This window comes from Cebidichthys violaceus, unplaced genomic scaffold, assembly GCF_023349555.1.
Source record: "Cebidichthys violaceus isolate CVI_PGR_0920_01 unplaced genomic scaffold, fCebVio1.0.p SCAF_1, whole genome shotgun sequence".
Lineage (NCBI taxonomy): Eukaryota > Metazoa > Chordata > Actinopteri > Perciformes > Stichaeidae > Cebidichthys > Cebidichthys violaceus.
In genome coordinates, this window is record NW_027176262.1 from 16,763,229 (window position 1) to 16,787,094 (window position 23,866).

A 23,866-nucleotide genomic window follows, 5' to 3' on the forward strand; every position below is an offset into this window, starting at 1 on the left:
GAATTTGTACTTCCTCTGGGAATGGACTTTTTATAATCAAGCTTTTTTTTATGCACTATGGCACTTTATTTACATTCAAACTACATGTCTTAATCATTAAAAAAAAATGAAATGTTGACTTTGTTTACTTTCCAGACTAATTATGAACCCTGATGTGTTCTAAAAATAGTTTTAGTTGTTAGTAATTAGTTTGTGTATGGGGTAGAAACAGAGCACTTTATTAAACACTTACTGGAAAAAGTTAGCTGTATTTGTTAACATTAGTTCAAAGGGTTCCGTCTGTCTTTCTCCCTCTCCATCATCTGCTGCTGTCTCTCTCTCTTCTCTGTCTCTCCATCAACAGTTTTTCATTTTGAAGCCAAACCCTAATTTAAGCAATTGTTTTTAACCATCGTTGAAAAGTTAGATCAGACCTGGGCATTATACGGCCCCTGGGTGGATCGACCTACATATGTGAACAAACATTCTCCGTGATGAAGTTTAACAAATACAGATCCAGATCCTTTCTCACTGACTGTCAGCTGTCCTTCACATCTCACCTCAGACATTCAACCTGACTTCAGAGCACTCGTTCAAACCCAACACAGACTAGAGTTCTCGCACTGAACTGAAAAACAGAAAATGAGGACATTGGACTACAAACAATAGTAATAAAAGTACTAATTTTGCTGAAACATGATGATGTCAGTGTTTTAATATTATATATGGATATTACATATGTGTATTTTTTGGATCATTATTCCTGCTGCAGATGTTTAAGGTGGAGCTCATTTTAACTCCTTTATACACTTTTGTTCAGTTTGGGTAGTTAGGAAGGGTTTGAAAAATTGTAATGTGCAAAGTAACTAGTAACTAAAGCTGCCAGACAAAAGTAATGGAGTAAAAAGTACAATATTTCTCTCTGAGATGTAGTGGAATGGAAGTACAACGTTGAATAAAATAGAAACATTCAAGTAAAGTACCTTGAATTTGTACATAAGTACAGTACTTAAGCAAATATAACTAAGTATATTTGCTTAAGTAACCATACAATTTACTGCTTTTTATAAAGAGGTGGAATAACAGTGAGCAGGTTTGAGTTCAGTCTATTGGTCCGGCCCTCCACAACAGTCCCTCTTTCTCATGTGGCCCCTTGGGGGAAAATAATTGCCCACCTCTGCTATAGGCTAACTTTTTACTCTTCCATCTTTTAATTAAATTGTTTTTTTCTGGATTATTTTAGAGGCTGTTATGTTACAAAGACCATCACACATTCTTCCCATAGGCTTACATTCAAAATCATATTTGCGGTCAAAACGTTTGGAACTCAAGCCCCAACGATGGAGGAACCCTTCCAGTTGTGGAAGAAAATCGTCACGTTTGTAGATTGTTGGTATACTTAACTTAACATCCCTCCAGACTTTTATTCTGGTTTTAGTACTAATGCTGTCTATCACATAGTTTTACCTCCTTAAAGAGCTTCTATCATCAAGAGAAGTTATTTTAGTCTGGTTTTGAATTTGTTTTAGTGTCCCATGATGGCCTGAATCTGTTAGCCTTCAAACTGACAAGAATGAAGCAATACATATTATATGAGCTGTTCAAAATATGCTCAATGTTTTCATTTAAGATAAAACTTTTTTTAATATTACTAGACATATTTCTTATGCATCAAGTAAGGCTTCTGTAATTACTTTATTTTTTAAATGAGTGATTGTGGTGGATATGTTTTCTGTCTTTTTGTGATTTTAACGTACACCAGCTGACCTTAGTTTCTTGACTTCCTGCAACTCTTTTGTTTCTGATTCAGCTGGCAAGCTAAAAGTGCGCCAGCCTGATTAAAATATAATTTCCTCTTCATCTTCAACAGCCTTGAAGGCATTAACCTCATTTGCATGAATGTCTCATCCTCTGCCTCACCTACTTTCTAGGTTGAGACATATGGTTTGATGGCACTGACTAATAATTAATTTAACCGGACAACGGAAATTACTTTGGAGAAGATAAGCCAGTTCATTGTTATGCATGAGATGGAGATCATGAACAAAAGACAATTATGTCAAAAAAGTGCAAAATTGTACTGCCAAAAATTCTTCAGGATCAAACAACTGCAGAGAAGGATGTGTCATAATGTGACCATGGAACTGTGTCTCACACATATTTTCATTCCTAATGCAATTTTCCCTCAACTTAACTACTTTGAGATTTAAGTACATGTGACAGTGTGTCATTTTCTTCTATGCTAATCACTGTTGCAGTTTTTGGAGATGTTTTGACTTTTAAGTGTCAGCCAAGTCATTCTTAGTTTGTTCAGGTCAGAACCGACTGTTTGAAAGGTCTCAGTGTGCTTGTCAGATTGTCTAACAGCACCTGAAACCCCTTTCAGATGGCAGATGATATGACCCTCATTTTTTTTTACTTTTTCAAAGAGACAATCACACCCGCTGTATACAGAGATTGAGGTGGGAAGGTGTGCAAGTGGGCACACATACAATCAATTAATCAGTAGAGTTTCTGCCCTTGATATCAATATAACTAGTTTAACTAAGAGGGGAGTTTTAGTGGCATTTATTAGATTGCTAGAGATGCTATTAAAGAAAGTCATTCCCTGCAGACCGTGAATTTTTCCTACCTAAATTGATGGCAGTGTAGACAGTCAGGCCCTCATCCACTGGCCCCACTGATTATTGTTTAGAAATATCAATAGTGATTATCATATCTGGTTCCAATGCACATTTCCTACATGGTCAATCTGAAATGTTTCTCCCCTTTAACTCAAGCTGAGATGTTCGAGCCCTGCAGTCACCCAGGAACACCGACCTATGGGATCCCCAGCTCCAACAAGCTCCACTTCCAGGCTGGAGAGACTCTCCACTACTCCTGTCTGATCGGCCACCAGCTGCTGGGTGAGCCTTTTCTCCGCTGTGTCCCTGGACACCCATCCCAGTGGAGTGGGCTGCCACCTGTCTGCAAAGGTAAGGAACTGCAGTCTAATGTCTGCAGTTGTCAGGTCAACTTCAGTTATATATAATGTCAAAGTGTCTGCTTCTTAAACTACATGATCTAATTTAAGGCCATTGAAAATATGACAATCTATGAAATCCTATACAACCATTAATTCATACAACATAATACATACAGTTGTGGTCAAAAGTTTACATGCACTTGTAAAGAACATAATGTCATGGCTCTCTTGAGTTTCCCCGTTATTTCGACAACTCAGATTTTTCTCTGATAGAGTGATTGGAACAGATACTTCTTTGTCACAAAAAACATTCATGAAGTTTGGTTCTTTCATGACTTTATTATGGGTTAACAGAAAAAGTGATCAAATCTGCTGGGTCAAAAATATACATACAGCAGTGCTAATATTTGGTTACATGTCCCTTGGCCATTTTCACTTCAATTAGGCGCTTTTGGTAGCCATCCACAAGCTTCTGGTAAGCTTCTCGTTGAATCTTTGACCACTCCTCTTGACAGAATTGGTGCAGTTCAGTTAAATTTGATGGCTTTCTGACATGGACTTGTTTCTTCAGCATTGTCCACATGTTCTCAATGGGATTTAAGTCAGGACTTTGGGAAGGCCATTCTAAAACCCTAATTCTAGCCTGATTTAGCCATTCCATTATCACTTTTGATGTATGTTTGGGGTCATTGTCCTGTTGGAACACCCAACTGCGCCCAAGACCCAACCTTCGGGCTGATGATTTTAGGTTATCTTGAAGAATTTGAAGGTAATCCTCCTTCTTCATTATCCCATTTACTCTCTGTAAAGCACCAGTTCCATTGGCAGCAAAACAGCCCCACAGCATAATACTACCACCACCGTGCTTGACGGTAGGCATGGTGTTCTTGGGGTTAAAGGCCTCACCTTTTCTCCTCCAAACATATTGCTGGGCATTGTGGCCAAACAGCTCGATTTTTGTTTCGTCTGACCACAGAACTTTCCTCCAGAAGGTCTTATCTTTGTCCATGTGATCAGCAGCAAACTTCAGTCGAGCCTTAAGGTGCCGCTTTTGGAGCAAGGGCTTCCTTCTTGCACGGCAGCCTCTCAGTCCATGGAGATGCAAAACACGCTTGACTGTGGACACTGACACCTGTGTTCCAGCAGCTTCTAATTCTTGGCAGATCTGCTTTTTGGTGGTTCTCGGTTGACTCTTCACCCTCCTGACCAATTTTCTCTCAGCAGCAGGTGATAGCTTGCGTTTTCTTCCTGATCGTGGCAGTGACAAAACAGTGCCATGCACTTTATACTTACAAACAATTGTTTGCACTGTTGCTCTTGGGACCTGCAGCTGCTTTGAAATGGCTCCAAGTGACTTTCCTGACTTGTTCAAGTCAATGATTCGCTTTTTCAGATCCATGCTGAGCTCCTTTGACTTTCCCATTGTAGCGTTTGTGGGCGTTTGTATCTAATGAGCCCTATTTAAATGGCCTCAGAGAAGTCACCAGCTGTAGTCACTCATAATCACTCACAAGAAGTTAAGAGGCCATGCTATGAAGCTCATTTCATTGACACAACTTTCTAAGTCACCAAAATTGCTAATTCATGTTGCTGTATGTATATTTTTGACCCAGCAGATTTTGTCACTTTTTCTGTTAACCCATAATAAAGTCATGAAAGAACCAAACTTCATGAATGTTTTTTGTGACAAAGAAGTATCTGTTCCAATCACTCTATCAGAGAAAAATCAGAGTTGTAGAAATAACTGGAAACTCAAGAGAGCCATGACATTATGTTCTTTACAAGTGTATGTAAACTTTTGACCACAACTGTATATGAGCAAATAAATGGTTAAATAATTCAACACATTTTTGGCTCAGCTCAGGTGGACTGATCCGGTGAATAGAAATACAAATTGCCTTCTTAAAAGGAGGTAAACTGAAACCTTAATAATCCAGATAGGTGGTTAATGATGGTTCAGGCACCTTAAACCCCTCCATAATACATCAACTCCATTTCAACATTTATAGATATTTCCTAAAATTCAAATCCTTATGGCCTTTCTTTGTAACAATAGTGCTCATGCAAACTAAAATCTTTTTTTTTTTTTTTTTTTTAACTATTGAAGTGAAAACTTCATTCATTAATATGGTTCCATTGATTCACTCATTAATTTCATTATGTGGTGCAGTATAATTAGAAAATTAAAGTGAAACGCATGTCTAGTCTGTTACAGCATTATTTTGAATTTGAGCAGATTACGGGTGGGAGCTGTTAAATGTATGATCAGATTAACCTTTCTTTGTTAATAAAGAGTTTAATAATGTTAAGAGATGTTTTGTTGTACAAAACATCGGTGTGTGTGTATTATATAGCTTCATATGTGGCATTAGTCATAACCTTTGGCAGGAACTAGCCATTATCTTGTGCACTTGTTCGCACACTGACTCAAAAATTCCATCATACATTACATTCTGGTGTGGGCATTGGGACAGTCAAAAGACAGTTTAAAAAAATCAAGAAACTAAGCTAAAGCAAGAAGACTGAGCATGTTTCAAAAAAGCAGGATGAACACATCAGTCACAGTCAGAGGCCGGAGAGGAAGAGTGTTTTTATTATTTTCTGGATTTTGTTGTCCTAACACTTTGAAGAAGGTTGTTCCAGTCTAGAGGCTGAAATAACAAAAGAGTGGCATTTAGTTTGAGCTTTCACGCTGATCAAAGCACACAAAACATCCAGACTGGAGCAGATACCTGTCAGGGTGCCAGTGAAGACGTGTTTGCAATGTGCAGACTTTTAGTAGAGATGTCTCTGAGGATTCACAGTCCAGCTGCTGTGCATCCCCAAAGTAATGGACTGACACTTACTTGTGCTGTTACATATGTGCCTCATTCCTGAGCGTGTGATGGGAAATTTAAAGCCAAAAAACATTTTCTACATGCAAATAAATTATATTTTGCAGAGAAATTAATTTGAGTAAGTAAAAAAATATGTTGTCTTCACGCTAACCACATAAACCCATATCTTTCACTCAGTTTTGCTCATTTCCCCTCTTGTGAATGTCCCTGTTGTGTGCTTGCGAAGCCATGGAGATTAGCTCAAATGTCTCTCTTGTTCTCTCAACATCTCAGCTCTGCACTCTCAGGTTCACATTTGCTCAGAATTACAGTGTGCCAAAATTTCAGCAGATTTTAATATTAGTGTAGATAGTTTATGTTTGACTGTTTTGCCTCCAATTCATTAGTTACTATGGCAGTATGCACTGGGAGAGGTAAGGCACACCCCCCACATGTAATTATTTTTTACAGTTTTGGTTCCATACCTAGTTTTATGAATTTGCATCTGTTATATATTAGCTTGCAACTTAGCTATCTTGATAGGTGGCTTGCTACGTTCTGCCAGATAAAAAATGGTGAATAAATAGTTAGTTTACTTGATGATTTCGTCAACACAGCCAAAGCATTAGAACTATTAATGTACAGTAAATTACAATGGCCATGAAGCAGTGCTTGAAGTGGAAAAAAAAGTGCCAGGACTCCCAGTATTCACACGTCGTGTGTGTGTGTGTGTGTGTGTGTGTGTGTGTGTGTGTGTGTGTGTGTGTGTGTGTCAGCCCGTATAATTTTCTCCATTGAGCAGATAGAGTTGATTATGTAGACAGGAAGGGCAATAGAGGGAGTCAGCATTTTTTTAATAGTTTTCACCAGCCTTAAAAATCTTCAAAATGTATGTGTTGCTTTTACTGAGACCTTTAGGAATATTTCCAAGATATAGAAAGGTAAAAGAAAAATCGGATAAAAAGTCCAGAATCGCTGAGACTAAATGGCCCACTCCTTTCATAAAAGGCTTAACATGTAGACAAGAACCAAAATATGTGCATGGTCTGCCGACACTGATCCACACTTCCTCCAGCAGGAGTGCTGAGACCCACTACATTTGGATTTCTGGTTGTGTTAATAAAGGATCGGGTCCCATTATTCCAGCAGGAATCTCTCCAAAACAAAGAGTTTGTGGATGTAGACTTTCCCATTCATGAAGCCCTGAAGCCATGAAGATTTTGTGTGTTAAATCTCAAGCACACTATAAGGTGGTTGATAGATATTAGTCAGATAACATTAGCTGTATAACTAAATCTTAACTCTTTTTTCGTGAGTTTCCTTTATAGACCGTTTTTTGTTTGACACATCCACCCACCTTATGTGGGCTTTTGTGGTCTGGTTCATGATTATGTGGATTACATACAAATCTATTTTGTGGGATGCCCTAGAACACTATCGTCGGGTGATTTTCACCCATGTGACTGTGTTCATGTGATTTTCATTGTGTTGCTGCTGTCTGAGTTGCGTGGGTCTTTGGGTAGCTTCAGGCTGCTTACTGACGTCATCGAAGGTTGGCGTGTTTCCCTGCTCCCATCCCTGTTTTTTTCAACAGGCACATGTTCGGGTGATTTTCACCCGACGTTAGTGATAGAAAGTAAATTATTTTTCAGGTAGATATTATATGGATATTATATTATATTAAGACTGTGCCTTCACCGGACAAGGCTCACATGTCCCAAGAATGGGTGGACCGAAGAACAAGTTTCCATCTCCATTATTTATTTTTTTATGAAGTTTTCATTAACGATTCCTTAATTTTTCACTAATTTCAGAGCCTTTTAATAGGGTCCCCCCCATGATACCCTTTTTTCGTTTTATGAGACATTGTATAGGGGAAAATAAAAGAAGAGTACTTAAATTTGCCATGTATAGTTGTACTTTAATATATTTTGATGAGAAGTATTTTTTATCAGGTATATTATATCGGGTAAAATATACCCAACGTTAGTGATGGTGTTACTATTGTCATGATAGTGTTCTAGGGTTAACTGCACAAAGTACTAATCAATCTACATTTATAGTAGAGTAGCACATGCATGAATCATGAGTTGATAAAAAGAAATAACTTTTTTGTTTGTTTAAATTAAATAAGTATTTGCATGACAATAATTTTATTACACAATATATTTTGTATGTTTACTAAAATTCTTTCCATGTGCTCAAAATGTCCCATTGTGCGCATGGGAATAAGGTACAAATACAACCATATTCACTGAGTTTACTGAAGAAATCTTTAACTCTGATGAATTAGAGTTGCACATTTTGGTTCATCATGTCTTCCAATAAGCCAAGGGGAAGAAGTTTGTTGAATTTTCTTTTGTGAAGAAAAAGGTCAGCCAGAATGAGTTGAGCTGATCACTACTTATATTTTAATGATTTTGTAATTCATTAAGCCCTTTTTTCCCCTTGTTTTACATTGCTACTGTATTCCTCTTAGCACATCCGGCAGAGTATGATGAGCACAGATTTGATGGTAAGTTATGCCAAGAAGTTCATTTTACTTTAAGTTTTAATGAGCATAGACCATCCTAACAGATATTTGTGCTAACAATATTTCAAGTATACTATAATAAACAACCTTGATTTAATTTGCTAATGAATTAACTTGTCAGTGAGTAAAATGTCCCTCTCTTTCTCCAATAGTGTCTACTGCAGACCTAAGAATGGAGGTGGCCCAAGTAGCATTTGCTGTCTTCATCCCCATCATCCTCCTCCTCATCCTCATCATTGGAATCTACTTCTACTTCTCAAAGTAGGTTTAAATGATCAATGAAGAAGGGAAAAAATGTTGACATGTTTATAAATGTGGCCACTGATGTAACACAACAAAGCATGATTGTATCAGTTGTCAATTGTTTAGTTCCCTTTGTATTACACATCAATTAGGTGCACTGTTTCCAGAGTGAATTAGTTAGTTGCTTATTCTTTAAATGCACAAGTAACAAAACATTTAAAGACATAATACATTCATGGATAGAAAAGGATTGGGCTTGTGAGATAATGAACTAAAATTGGACAATGAAAACACAAACAACTGTCCAATAATTTGAAAAAAGTTAACATAACAGACAAAAATAGAAAAAACTGTTTTTATGTTCAGTTCATATTTATTGTCCCTGGAGGGGATATTTGGTTTACAGTAGAGGGCAAGAACACAGACACAACATACAAGAGGACGTAGGCCAATAATACCGACAATCAAATAAATATGAGATACATATAAATGTGAATATTACTAAGAGGCATGACATAATTGCTAGTACTGCACTCTCATTGTATCCCACTGTATGCTATCTAAGTTAGCGATCGGCTGGTGAACATAGTGGAACATTTAGCTGATAAAGAGCCAGATATTTTTCTCACGAGTTGGTGGCGACCAAACCAGAGCTAAAGGAGAGTGAGTATTACAGTGTGAAAAATGAACTCAAAGAGAAGAAAATACAACTATATTTAGTCAACTGTATTTTAAAAATAGCTGTCATAGGATTAGGATCAAGGATTTCAGTACCCAATGACGAAACATAGAGCAGCGTGTCCCAACCAGAACATACTGTATGACGCAGAGACAGCAAAAATAATTAAAAACGTACAGTCCATGATTTGTCCTTCCGTATTAAAGAGGTGTATTCACTTCATGAATGTTGCTACCATTATTCCAGGATTGATTAATGACTTCCTACATAGGATTATAAAATGTATATTTTTCCTTCTTTGTCATGAATGTATTCTCTGTCTGTACTCAGGGTTCAGAAAAAGTCACTGCAGTCCTCCAACTTACCATATGAAAACATCACTGGAGAATCTATGTTCGACAACTCAGTTTATGAGACAACAGTGAGTCAACTTTGTTTGGTCATGTGTGTTTGACTAGGCCTGGTGCAGGGTCTTCTGTCTGCTGCATTATTCTTTTGTCTATCTCCAGTGTTCCCCTGTTCCTCATTGCTTCTCTCTCCCAATGCCCATCATCAGTGGGCCCTTATTTTGAGACCAAGGAAGGTCTTTCAAGCCAAAAAGTAAGATTACAGTGGCTAAAATGCCAAATTTGAGGCTTCAAAACCATAGTCCACATACAAATTGGGGATGTTGCGGTGATTACGACCACTTCATATACAGAGTCTATGAGTAGAACCCACTTAAAGGCCGTTCATGTCAGTTGTAATTTATTGGTGTGTATTTCTAAATTACAATTTAAATTAAAGATGCAAGCAGCATTGATCGGGCCCTCGCATCTTCACGCATGTCGAGGGTACTGGCATGAGTCTGGTTGATGTGGCCATTCAGTTCTGTGACACTGCATGCACGCAGTGTCTGCATCCGACAATCATTGCTGAGGAACTCAAAGCGGGAACAGAACATTCTCAAAACATCTCACTTTGCACATATTTAGATCAGAAAAGTCTTATTTTCTTGTGGTGTGCCCACGAATCTTTAATAAGTTCAGTGTTTGGACTGCTGTAATTATAGAATCCTGCTTACGGCCATGGTTGCCAGTAGGTGGTGCTATGAGCTAATATTGGCATGCAGAAGTTAGTAACTTTTAATCACTAAGGTCTTTAGATTGTTCTGACCAAATTCTAAGTTGATCTGATTAATTCCCTAGGAGGAGTTCGTTAAAGTACAGCGCCTGGAAATTGCAAAAACGACACTAGAAATTCATACAAAATTCAAAATGGCTGACGTCCGGTTGGGTTTAGAGCATGCCCCCAAGAGACTTTTTTTAAGTCCAAATGTGATTTATGTGCCTACCAAATTAATTTTTAACATCTATGTGAAACATACTGCGAGGGCTGCTTCGTCAACATTTTGTAGGGGGCGCTATTGAGCCGAATTTCATCTCTGAAGCATTAAAACCATAATATGTAACTACATTTTGGGCTTTAAATGTGTATGCCAAGTTTGCTCAAAAGCACCTTCGTTTTTCACGGCAAAGACTATGGTGCTCGACGAAACATCAAAAGCTTCATGAACTGGCATTATGAACTTCTTACATTTGTGTGGAACTAATTTGATGTTGATTTGATTTACCTACTAAGAGAAACAAGCCAAAGTATAGAGACTTTAACTTCCTGTTACCAGTAGGTGGCGCTATGACTATTATACATATTTGGCCTGTGCATGTCTTCAGGACTGGAGTCTCATCAAACATGTGAAATCTGGAAAAGACCTGACTATGTGTAGTCGAGTTACATTTATTCGTTCATGGCGAAGGATAGAAATTTGCCAAGCCGCCACGTCACCGCCCTTTTACAAATTCTTACAATCTTCACAATTAATCATTATCAAGGTCTTAAGGCTTTTCTGACAAAATTTGAGAGGGATCTGATTAATCTGTGAGGAGCAGGATGTCAAAGTACACAACTTCCAACTTCCGGTTGCCACTAGGTGGTGCTATTACTATGATTCTAAATTGTCATATAGATGTGTTCCGGGTCAGGATGTTATGACATATGAGAGATTTGGAGCAGATTAGACAATGTACGGCCGAGTTACAACAACTTCGTGTTTCATGGCAAAAGGTGTTTTTTAGCCGCCACGCCACGGATACATAGTTCGATAACTTTTTTATCTTTGAGTAACTTTTCACTGCCAAGGTGTCAAGAGCATACTGACCGAATCTGAAGTCGATCGGGTTAAATCTCTAGGAGGAGTTTGTTAAAGTACAGCGCCTTTAAATAGTCCAAAAACGTCATCAAATTAAAAATGGCCGACTTCCTGTTTGGTTTAATGAAACCCAGTGTTGGGGCTACTCAATAGGGGGCGCTATCGAACCAATATTTCATACACCCCATGAACACCCCAATCAGACTGCAATTTTCGCAAAAACTGGCTCATGTGCCAAATTAAAAAAAAATCTCAGTATCCCAAGCACCTCCTTTTTGCAACGAAACACACACGATAATAATAATAAACATGAGAAGAACAATAGGTTCTCTGCTCCGACTACATCGGTGCTCGAGCCGTAATTAAATTAGCATAGAGGAGTTGGCACACATAAGCCTGGAGGTTCCAGGGCCGTGGACATTACCAACCAGACAGAGTGGGCAATTGCCTCAGGCCAATGTACAATATGTAGTTAGGGTTCAATAAATAGGGTTGGGTTTAGGGTTCTGCAATATTCTGTGATGTTGTGGCCCTGTATTGTTGATATTGTCTGGTTCCCTCCTCTCAAAGTCAATGGGTCATTTGAATGGGTTTTTGAGAGTTTTACCTTAAATCTTCTCAGGTAAATAGCAGTGCATGATATTTGACTGAGGATCTCCATAACTCTATTAATTCCAACTATTATAATAACACATTTTTGTATCTACAATTAAGAATGTATTTTTCAAAATAGCAATACAGCATTCTACCAATATAATAGTGAATCCCCTTGGACAATATTGTTTATAATTATTTATAAGGGTTCAGCGTCACTCCATCTAATGGCATTTCTTGGTGTTGAGTTATTCTTTTTCTTCTTCTTCCATGCTGGCAATCCTGAAGAACAATGAGGTGAGTTAGTCTTGTTACGACCAGTGAACCACAGGGAGAAACAGGACTTAAATGCAGGACCAAAAACACAGGATAAGGTGTAGGGAAAACCGTCTTTACTTGTAGGCAGAGGTTCAGTACACAAGAAGGCAGTCAAAACAGGCAAACAAATCAGGTAGGGCAAAAAAAGAAAAGGCAAAAAAACGTAGTTAACAAAAAACACTAGGGGAATTGCTGGAACCCTTGACACAGAGGACTCAGACAAACTGGCACAGTGACATGGTTAACCCAGGGTTTAAATACACTGGGGAGGTGTAGGTGAGGAGAAACAGGTGGGGTCAATTAGGGGCGGGGCAGACATTCACAGTGGCGGGAAAACACACAAAGGCGGGAATTGAAGTTATCTGAAGTGAGAGGAGAGGTAAGTAACACAAAATAAAACTATAAACACTGACAAATGATAAGGTAACAAAAACATAACTTAGGAGGCATGACGAGACATGACAAGTCCTGAATGCTGTGACAAGAGAAATAGTTCACATCAAATCCATTGCATGATCTCCAAGTTAAAGTGTCAAGTGTCATAGATGTAAAGGATAGGTCTGGCGATATTCTTATAAGCTTTTTGTATGGCCAACAAATCTGCTATGCAGTCAATTCAATAATGAGACTATACTTACAAGTTCAACACATCAATGAGCCCGCTGTTGCACTGGGTGAAATGTTCTTTCATTACAATGAACACAAACACTGTAGTTTAGTTTGGCTCAATCCCACATACACCGTCCGGCTACCACAAACACTCAGAAATGTGGATTAATTTATCACTGAAAATAGTCCTCAACATATACGGTACACTATTTCCGCCTGTTTGGTTCCTCAAACCTACGGTGGCATATGTTTTTTTTTGTTAAACTACTGCATATATCTGAGCTGTTTTTAAAGATTTACTTCTTTGATAGGAACCAATGGGCTTGAGGCTGAAAGACCCATGTAGGGTAGGGGAGTCAGAAATAATTGATTGAGAGATGGACTAACACACATAGTCTTTTCATGGGAATTTGTTGTCAATATGGAGAAAAAAAGACATTTCCTTATCCTTTAATTTGAATTTTATTAAAATTTGAGGCTTTACGTTGTGTTGCTCGGTGTTGTATAAGCAGCCCCCTCTGTGACCTCATGTGCCTTTTCTCTCCACAGGAAACAAGAGAATACGAGGTTTCGATCTGAAGACACCAGTGTGTGTGTTTCAGTATGGACAGATAAGAAGCCTGCTGGCCTTTTCAACGTCTGTCAGACTCACACCTTTGGTGACTCCCTTGACACCTCCCTGTTCTCTGTACACTGAATATGAGCCTCCCTTTATTTACCCAACAGAGACACCACACTACCCCTGGAAGGGCTGGGCCACTGGATTATTTTTCTAGCTCTTCAATAGTAACCGTTCAGCAGCAGCAGTTTGTACAGTTTTTAATCCTGTGCTCGCATTCTGAGGACTTTCAGTGAAAAGTACCATCTCAGAAAGCAGAGGGAATCAATGCAGGGCTAGTGCCATTAAGTGCATAACCACAGATGTTACATTGTGTTATGACATTATACACTATATGTCTCCTACCACCATTTTGCTTGGATTCATGGGATGTCTATTAAAAGTAAAATCTCACAATTGAATGTCAGCAAAACAATAGCATGCTTCTTTCAGAGTGTGCCAAAGAAAAGTTGCTCTTTGAAATGATGAAACCATAAGAAATCAGAATGTGCTTTAAATAAAAGGCCCTAAAATGAATAGCTTTCTCTTCATGAGATTAAAATGAGAATATTGATATCTTCCTCATGTCTGTGTATCAAGTATGAAGCAGGATGTGGTTAGTCTAGCTCAGCATAAAGACTCGATGCAAGGGGAAACAGCTAGCTTGGCTTCAAAAAAACGCTAACACCTCATTAGCTCAAAGAACCACGCGATCTCATCCCCAGTGTTTCCCATTAATTACCTAGATTCTGGCCCACCAAAGTATATTCTGCCCCACCACAGTTTCATAACCAATATTTCTACACTTTTCGGGTGGGCTGGCTTGGCCCTTTCTGTGCGCATTTCCCCCACAGTGCACAGAAACCGGATCTAGTTCGGCTCTGAAAGTGAGAGTGAAAGTGGCTCGCGGCTCCGGCCGTGTCAACTTTACAGCACCCCACGCTGCTCACTGCGCCCTCTCTTCCTGCATGGAGTGACAGTCGTGCAGTTTCCCTGCACGATTGTTAACTATTGCATAATATATCATTGGATTATAATTATTGAATCATTAATGTGTCCATCACTTTAATGTTGCAGCTGGTATAGGCTAAGCTAATTAACTATTTATTATTATTAGTAGGCTATAGACTTAATAATACAGTAAATCATAGTTTTATTTGTTAATTAGTTTTTTGTAATTAGAATCTGAATCTGCAAAGTAGCTTAACTAGTAACTACCATTGTCAAATACATGTAGTGAAGTTTAAAGTACATTATTCTTCTCTGAGATTGCAGTAGCCTTTGCTGTAGTATCTTGATGCAGAGCGTTAGCATGTGATTAATGTTGTGAAACAGTCGTTGTAAAGGTTGTAACGAAATTCTGGCGGTTAGTGTTAGTTAACAAAACTACTGGAATGGGGATGGAAAAACGACACAAGTTAAGCTGCGGACATAACGTCATGTGACTCAGTGACATAGCATCACATGGTGTTTGGTGTTTGGATACACCGGCCCCCGGATTAAAAGTCCTGTGTTTGTTCCACCACCCCTACCGTTATGGTGTGTTCATAAAAAAGGGCTACGCTTGCTTTTTTGTGTTGCGATTACACATAATTTGAAATCAATTCAAAGTCTAGACTTGGAGCAAACGTCATGATGTCATTCTCCTTGGTGGCGGCATTCCTAAACATGTGCCAGTCTGTACATTCAAAACAGTCCTGTAGCGCAGCTATAGCTTCATCTGCCCACACTTCCATTTTTTGCTGATGGTTTGGCCCGTTTAATTAGCTGGGCATATGTAATCAGCAGGAGCAGATAAATATAGTCTGACTGTCCAAAGTGGGGGCGGGGGAGGGCTTTGTAGCTGCCAGGAATATTTGTGTAAACATGGTCCAGTATAATGTTTCCTCTGGTGGAGATGTGGACATGCTGTTCAAACTTAGGTCAAACAGATCTGAGGTTTGTTTGATTGTAATCACCAGCTATAATAAGAATACCATCCAGATGATTTGTCCTGTATCTGCTAATGACCTGAAATGTAAACAGCAAAAACAAAAACACTGAGCAGACAATATGCCTAACATCTTTGCTTTAAAAATTCAACACCAGGGAAACATTGTCCATCAACTCTGACTAAGTTTGAGCACCAAGCATCATTGAGGTAAACACACAGTTCACTTCTTACCAGAGTCTTGCGTTCTGTTGTGGTATACAGTCGGGCCATCAAATGCAATAACTTTATTCGTGATGTAATGATGAAGCCAGGATTCTTCAAAAGATGTGTGCACAACAGTCTTTGATGTCCTGTTTCTGGGTTAGCCTGTTTCCGCTTTCAACCATCTTATTTTCCAGTGACCGGACATTAGCTAGGAGCAGGCTGGGTAGTGGAATACTGTTGGTCAGACTGCTTTCGCTGGCGCTTGGTTCGGCTGGTCTAACCTAGTGGTCGGAAGATTGAGTGTATTTTTGTCATAAATGTAAAGTTTATAGGAGCTACCGGCCGCTGCAACTGCACAGGCTGCCATTGCCATAGTAAAATTAGCCGGTGTAGGTAGAGTAAAGGAAAAAGTACGAACTGTCATTTTATTACAAAACTCTTAAAGAAAGTAAGAGCATTAGGCTACTTAATAAAGTCCTTAGTGGGCAGAAATGGATGAACCCAGTTCTGCCCGTCTGGGACACTCTACGATAAAGCAATAATACTTACATAGGCAGGGAAGATTTTCATTGGTGAACACTACACCTTCCAGTGTTTGGGGAATTTTGACACGTTTATTGCACAAACAATCCAAGAGAAGAGGAGGAATCTGAGAGCAGATGTTTCACAAGCACACAGAAGCACCCTGAGTGTGAGGAGAAGAGCTGATCCTGGAGCACATGAAATCTGTGCAAACAACAATGAATTGGGGTGCAAGCATAGTTTGAGCACTACCAGGACAAATCCAAGCTCATGCAGGGGCGATTAGAGTGTGAGGACAAGGTTTTGTTGAAAAGCTTTACAAAATCTGACCATGAAATCAACTCGTCATACGTTGTTATACTTTCTTTTAAGTGGTTGGTTTATCGATCTAAACATTGTTAATGTAATGAAAATGAGTTTGAATTTTCCCATATGCTCCCAAATGATTTTCTGCAAAACTGCCAAAGGTAAACATAATACAATGGCAGAAAGGGGGGTTTAGCCTTTACATGGTGTGGAAAATATCTGTGGAGAAGAGCTTTGCAGTTTCTATGTTTCCTTTTTTTCCATTGCTTGGGTCAAAGTCATGTATATTGTTGGAGAACACCATACTCATTTACACAATGTTAGCTAATGAACAAACGCAGAAGCTTCCTTGCAGAGACAGGCTCACAGCAATAAGTAAGAAGTGGCAAAGGCAATGTTACACAATTGGTTTGTTTCAAGTGGGCTGTTGACATTTCTTATTCACTTTGAACAAAGCCTGACTAGCTGTGTCCTCCCTGCTTCCAGTGTTTAACTCTAGCTAGGCTAACCACAAGACCTGGCTCCAGCTCTCTGCTGAAGACACTAATTGGTATCAATTTTCCCATTTCACTCTCAGAACGAAAGCAATTACACATTTTTCAGGATGTTACTGAACCATAAACAACATCCAATTCCCATGGGGTCGTTTTCATTTATATTTTAGAATGACCATCCGGATTTCATACATTCATATGTCACATGCAGAATTACAGACAAAGACATTTTGATTTGTACTTGGTTTATTAGCATCAGTTTAGCGTAACAATTTTATTTAAACACTTTTAGTGACATCCCATGCATTAAACTTTCTCTGAAGCAAAAGGAAATGTGCACCAGGGTAAGCTGTTGCTCATATTGCCAGTGTTTGGATATTGCGTCTAAATGCAGACCAATACTGTTGTTCAAACATACAGTATATATTGTCCTATGATAATATGTATCCAAGCTGGTGTGATGCAATTAATAATAATCAACCTATTTTTGATTTATGTACATAAAGTACTTATCAAGCTACTTCATAAACATCTTCAATAAAAGTTGCTGTTCAGATAAAACAATGGATACTTTGACAATGTGTCTCATTTACTGAATCACCCCTTGTTAGCATTGTAAGAGAGTAAACGGTTATTTTTGGTCCTTTCTATTGTTATCCCCTCATATAGACACAATGACATGATTTTAAAGAAATTTAACACAATTCAAATCAACAAACTATCTTGACACTGAAAGTGACTGGAGCTGAATTTAGTTTAATGTCAAATTCAGTGTTATTGATTAAAACAGATTTATGACTGAACTCATCTTTTTAACAATAATCATTTATAATTCATACTTTTTGGGATAAGATAAAATATACTTTATTGTCCCCAAGGAATAATTTTTGCTTGCTTGTAATAGTGCTGCAATCAGCTTAAACCAATACGTAGCCAACAAGGCATTACAGTGGTAGAATAAAGATGCAGTAGAAGAAAACTGTCAAAGTTGCCAATGCCCTGAGAGATAAACGTATATAGCAATGCATTGGCATTACGACTCTTAAAAGCCATACAAATAATACTTGAAACAAAATACAACAGTGCCTCTTTCATGTGAACTACAAAAACAAGTATTAATCTGTTTTCTTATTGACAAGAGTTATAGACGTCTGGAGGAAAGAAAGCTTGATGCAGTTGCTTTTACATTGCCTGTGCATGTCTAGTTAAAGTAGTATAAAATTTAAGTTTAAAAATGCGAGCTAAATGCGGCGAGATTAACCCTCATCTACCTCTGGTCCCTGCAGACATCAGAGGTATATTTTTTGTCATAGTACAAGGATGGTAAGGACACTGTGTGGAGGAGACACATACAAATGCAGCTGACACATTTCCTTATGTGCTCTGTCTATTTTTGTTTAACACAACATGCAAATTTACTAGAACTTTCGTAAAGTAATAATGTTTTTTTTCTTCAGATGACATTCATTTCATAACTTATAATGTTTACAGAGTAAATAAGTTACCATATTTCTAGAATGGTTGTTTCTTACATTAGTTTATTCACTCAGAAGCCCTAGTCTGTATGTAAAAATATAAATAAACATCTGCACTGCTTACCAAGCTAAAAGAAACTTTGCAGAATTTGGGGCACCTCTGCTGGACAGAACTCTACACACAAATATAATCACAAACACACACAAAAGGCAAAACTCCACAAATCTGCAAAATATGCTATGTCAAGTAAAATTGTATTTTGTGTCCAAATGACATACAGAAAACACCCATACAAAAAGACACACACAAAAAAGGCAAATCCTCAAATGTCGTTTTTCTGTTCCCGTTCTAAAACTGCACCCCCTTTCTAAGATAAAGCAAGAAGACGTCAGCTCTCCCCTCTCTTCCACGCGGACTTTGACTCTGGTCTTTGATGTTGAGGGGGGGGCGCAGCTCTGTCCGTCTGCAGGCTCGAAGGCCCACTGTGAGCACATCTCTTCAGGTTAAGAGGACATTCAACCTGAGAAACAGGAACCTGAAGAAGTAACTTCCTTCACCTGTTTCTAAAAGACTACAAATAGGATTGATAACTTAGAATCCTGCACGCTAGATCTCTCCCTCTGCCGGTTCCGCCTCTTCTCTGGTATCGTGTTCCTGATTGGCAATCCTGTGCCATCTATTCAATTTAATTCAATTCGATTCATTTTGTATAGCCCAAAATCACAAATTTGCCTCAGAGGGCTATACAATCTGTACATTGTGCCCTGCAGCTCCGGCCTGCAATGCACCAACGTGCTGAAGATTTATTCCAGCAACTATTGAGAGCAAGAGACTAGAAAAGTACTTTTTAAACTGGCAAACATGCCATATTGACCCCTGCTGCTACGAAGGGGGGTGAAAATATGACTTAGCATCCTGCTGAAAGAGTCACATAATAAAATAATCAGCTAAAAATGTAAATAAAACAGTTTAATAAGCTTTAGACTTAAAGATCTAAATACAATTTAAATAGAACTAATATAAAGGTGCTTCTCAAACTCTACGCTGCTGAACAGTACATAAATAATTTGAACTGAATTCAATGTAAAACGTCAATCAACGAGTCACTGATTCTACCTGGTCACATGTAATCCTTTTCATTTAGTGGTAGTTCATCATTATTCATTGTACTGTTCATCATATTCATCATTCATTCCATTCATTTTGTTTATTTTATTTCTTATTCATTTATTTTCTGTTTAGTAGTTTAGTATGTAGTTAGTCAAATATATATTTAATGTATAAAGAATCATTTGATTTGTGTATATATAAAATAATAGGTCCATGTACACCTTGCAAAGAGCTCTGTAGCAACCCTGAGATTAAATTAATTAAAAAAAGAAAGTAAGATTTAATTGATTAATATCAAATTTTGAATTTTTTCCAAAATTGGGTGGCGTCCAAAATGTAATCTTGTGTTCAATTCAGTTATTCAAACTAATGGTAGTTTATGGCATAAGTTGGGTGCCATCATTCTTTTATATGGGTTTATAAGTCATAATTGAATTAGTTAAAATCATTACATATCTTGATATTAATTAATTATTATATATTAAATCTGCTACCAGCAGCAAGAATGGCAGCAAGAATGGTAACACAAGTATGACTGGAAAACACGTATGACTGGAAAACACTAGTATAGTATGAATATAAAACACTGCTATGAATGTAAAACAGATGTAAAACTGCACCTTGCCTGGAAAGTGGACGAGAGCAGACGGCAGCAGCAGGTGGTGTTGAAAAAAAACTGCGGTCAAGTCGGACAGTTTTCAGCCACCTTCAAAGAGTAAACAGGAAGTCAAAGAAACAGTTACATTCTGTCTGATCCGATCTGTAGGCTACTTGTAGTTTGCAGACTTATTCATACATGTTTGTCAATATATATTTATGTGGAAATGTGCATGTATGTGTTATATAAATAAGCATTATTATTATTATCAATCACACAAGATATGTTTTTAGATTAAACATTTATTGCACAGCATGATATAATAGCCAACAATCGAACATTACATATTACAATTACACAGAAAACTAGGATTTTCTTCAAAAAGTAGTATTTTTGTCAAATCTTAGAGCCAATCAGCTCTGATCTGGCAACAGCCAGGCGTTTCCCATCATGCCTTGGGTCATGCAGTCGGTGGAGAGCAACTGCGCCGCCTGGCTCTAAAAACCGCGGCCGCCTCGCTCTTGTGAGGTTATCAAAATCACAATAAATCCTTTTTGCAGCAGCCATTTTTATGTCATTGCAGGGTAGACAGGTGTAATTGATAAAATCAATTATGGCCCTGTTCCATTAAGGTGGGCCGGGCCCTGGTATTGCGCATGCTGGATCACTGGAAGAGCTGTGACAATGACTAGAACTGGACCATAATCAATTTGATCAATTACAGCTGTGTTTATCCTGTAATGACATGTCAAAAGGGCTGCTGTGAAAAGGGCCTATCTGTACAACATACAACATCCTCTGTCCGTGGACCCTCACATCAGAAAGGGAAAAAAAAGAAAAACTGCAGTAAGAACGGAAAACCAGAGAGAAGTCCTTTGTCTGATGCAATTAGAAGGTCAATAGTAATTCACCAGAGCTATCTCTGTGCTATGATGCTCTCTGAATCCTGACTGAAAATCCTCAAATAAACTTTTGTTATGTAGAAAGTCACACAATTTGCGACTGCTTTCTCAAGGATCTTAGAGAGGAAGGAAAGGTTAGAGAGGTCTATAGTTAGCCCACACCTCTGGATCAAGATTGGTCAAGGTCGATGGGAGAAAATAATTCTAAATATATATCAGGTTTTACAGCTGTTTCTAAGGTTCCTATATTTGAGGATAAACCGGTACAGGTTGAGAGGAGATTATTAATTTCCTATCTTATAGTTAGAATCGTATTATTAAAGAAGTTCATGAAGTCACTACTACTGAGGTCTATAGGAATACATGGCTCAATATAGCAGTGACTCTCTGTCAGTCTGGCTACAGTGCTATAGAGAATCCTGGGGTTGTTCTTATTTTTCTCTATTAATGTTGAGTAATAGGCTGCTGGTTCGTGCACAAAGTATATTTAATTTGCCATTGTTCACGTTGTATAATAAACAATGTCAGTTTAGGGGTATTTCCTAATCTCATTGATCTGCTTGTGAATGTATTCTACTACGTGTGAGTTCGCAGTGAAAGAACACGTGCAATGCAATTTAGCACCACTAACAAACTTGAAAAATGAAAATTGAGTAAAGAAAATCGAGAGCCGGAAACAGAGACAGCTTGCCTTCAAAGTATAGGTTGCGTGTTTTCAAACGTGTTTGCTCCAGCGACCAATTTATGGAGAGCTTAATTAAAGAAGCAAACAAATATTCTAAATAATGAACATAATCCATAACTGTCATAAAGTCATATTTCCCACAATTGAAAGTGAATAAATGGTGCAGACACTGAATTATTTGTATGAAATGATTCATTATATTATCAATTTATTTATTGAATTAAGGCTTCTTAAAATATTTTGGTGAATGTTTCAGGCTGTAGTGTTTTTGTCAGTGGAACAAGCTGATGTTTTGGTGGCTGAATTGCATTGCACATGTTCATTCAATGCGACAATAACACAGACAAAGCGTTAACAGCGTTTAAGCAGCATCGGCTGTCGAACAATGAACTCACACATAGCAGAATACATTTACATGAACACAAATAGACCAATGAGATTAGTTAATACCCCTAAACTGACATTGTTCATTATACAACGTGAACAATAGCAAATCAATTATACTTTGTGCACTGCTCTGGCTCTTCTTATATCTTTTAAGACTATAGACGAACCAAGATTCTTTCAAATTGGTGGAATGCCATATCCTTTCAAGTTTTTGTGATGTTTGCTTTAATTTGCTAGTTTTTGAGGGTTATACAATGAAAATAACTTCATTTGTTTTATTTTCTTAGCTTAGAGGGGCAATAAAGTTGAGTGTCATAACACTATTGACAAGATGATCAATCTGGGACGAACTAAAGTACAATCACTGTTATATTGAAACAAGGCATTGAATTAAGTGTAGATGGAATCACTTCCTTTAATTTAGCTACAGTACTATCGTGTAGACAGTGCAGAAACTTTTCCTGAATGCTCTGTAGTCCGTTAGTAAGAATGTATTAGTAAGTTATTAAATAATGATTTGATAAAAGAAGGACTAATACATGTTCAATTTCAATGCCATATACCAGAACAAGGTCAAGTGTGTGGTTAAGAACCTGAATTGGTTTCTGTATACTCTTAACAGAAGCCAATCCAATCTAATAATAACATAAACGCATGACTAAGGCAAGGGCTGAATATTAAAAATACCAACAATTATTACAATTATCTGTGGGTGTGGAAATCAGTGTATCCCGTTCTATAGGGCTAACAAGTTTGAATTGAAACAAAAAAATGATATCAACATTCACATAGCCTTCTTAAATTGAATGATTGTTATGGAAAATATCCAAGAAAAGTACAGCATCATAAAACTGTAAGCCTTGTCTCACTAAAGTTCTGATCTGCTGCGTGGAGCTCAACTGGACATAGGTTTGTGGAGACTGAAACTCTGACAATTTGGGATAAAAATGTATAAATCCTATAAATATTAGAATTATGAATGTTTCTATCTACAAGCTATCCTGAGGCGATCATATTCTGCCCATTTGGCCAACTAGAGAAAGACAACAGATCACTGCCTCCCTCTGCTGGCAAAGGCTACAAATTACCCATCAGTCATGAGGCAGGGATGTGTCTTGTGTTACTGTTACTTTGACTCCTGCTTGGGCTACACAATTGTGGAACAGTTTTGTTGTCGCTGATGCAGACCACCAGGAATTACATGTTTGTATTTTAATATGTAGAAAGCGTTTTTTTTTTAAAACTATTTTTGAAAACATTATATTATATATATATAGAACTGTTACAATGTGAGATCTTGTGATGGCGCCTGCTGCTATTGGTTCAGCAGTGCTCTTAATGGTTCACCTCACTGATATACTACATTTTAGTTATGTTGTGATGTTAGGCCTCTCTGTTTTTTTTTTACAAATAGCGAAAAACACACACCATTTACCAATGCTAACTAAGTACACTTACTCAAGTACTGTACAAATGTGAGGTATTTGTACTTTCTTCTCGTGTCACTTTTTACTCCAAGTCAGATGTAAACCTTTTGCTATTTATTCCATTATAATTATTTGAGAGCTTAACTTCATAATTACCTTGCAAATTAAGATTTCTGCATGAAAAATGTGAAAATGTACAGCAGAAACGATAACTTGACTATTTTCTTAATCATTTTGATATTTTCCATGCAAAAAATGTTCCCTTAAATGTTTGTTTTTTCATTTGTATCTGTATTTAAT

General features: G+C 37.8%; 1 protein-coding gene across 1 annotated transcript in view; it reads left to right on the top strand.

Annotated features, from left to right (window-relative positions):
- sez6b (seizure related 6 homolog b) overlaps positions 1-17,770 on the top strand; it is a 271,755-nt gene extending 253,985 nt beyond the window's left edge. Inside the window, exons 13-17 of the mRNA XM_068712637.1 lie at positions 2,760-2,954; positions 8,240-8,275; positions 8,446-8,554; positions 9,546-9,636; positions 13,474-17,770. Coding sequence (XP_068568738.1) covers positions 2,760-2,954; positions 8,240-8,275; positions 8,446-8,554; positions 9,546-9,636; positions 13,474-13,503 — 461 coding nt within the window. The 3' untranslated portion in view covers positions 13,504-17,770. The remainder of the gene's footprint in view (positions 1-2,759; positions 2,955-8,239; positions 8,276-8,445; positions 8,555-9,545; positions 9,637-13,473) is intronic.
- The last annotated feature ends 6,096 nt before the right edge of the window (positions 17,771-23,866 follow it).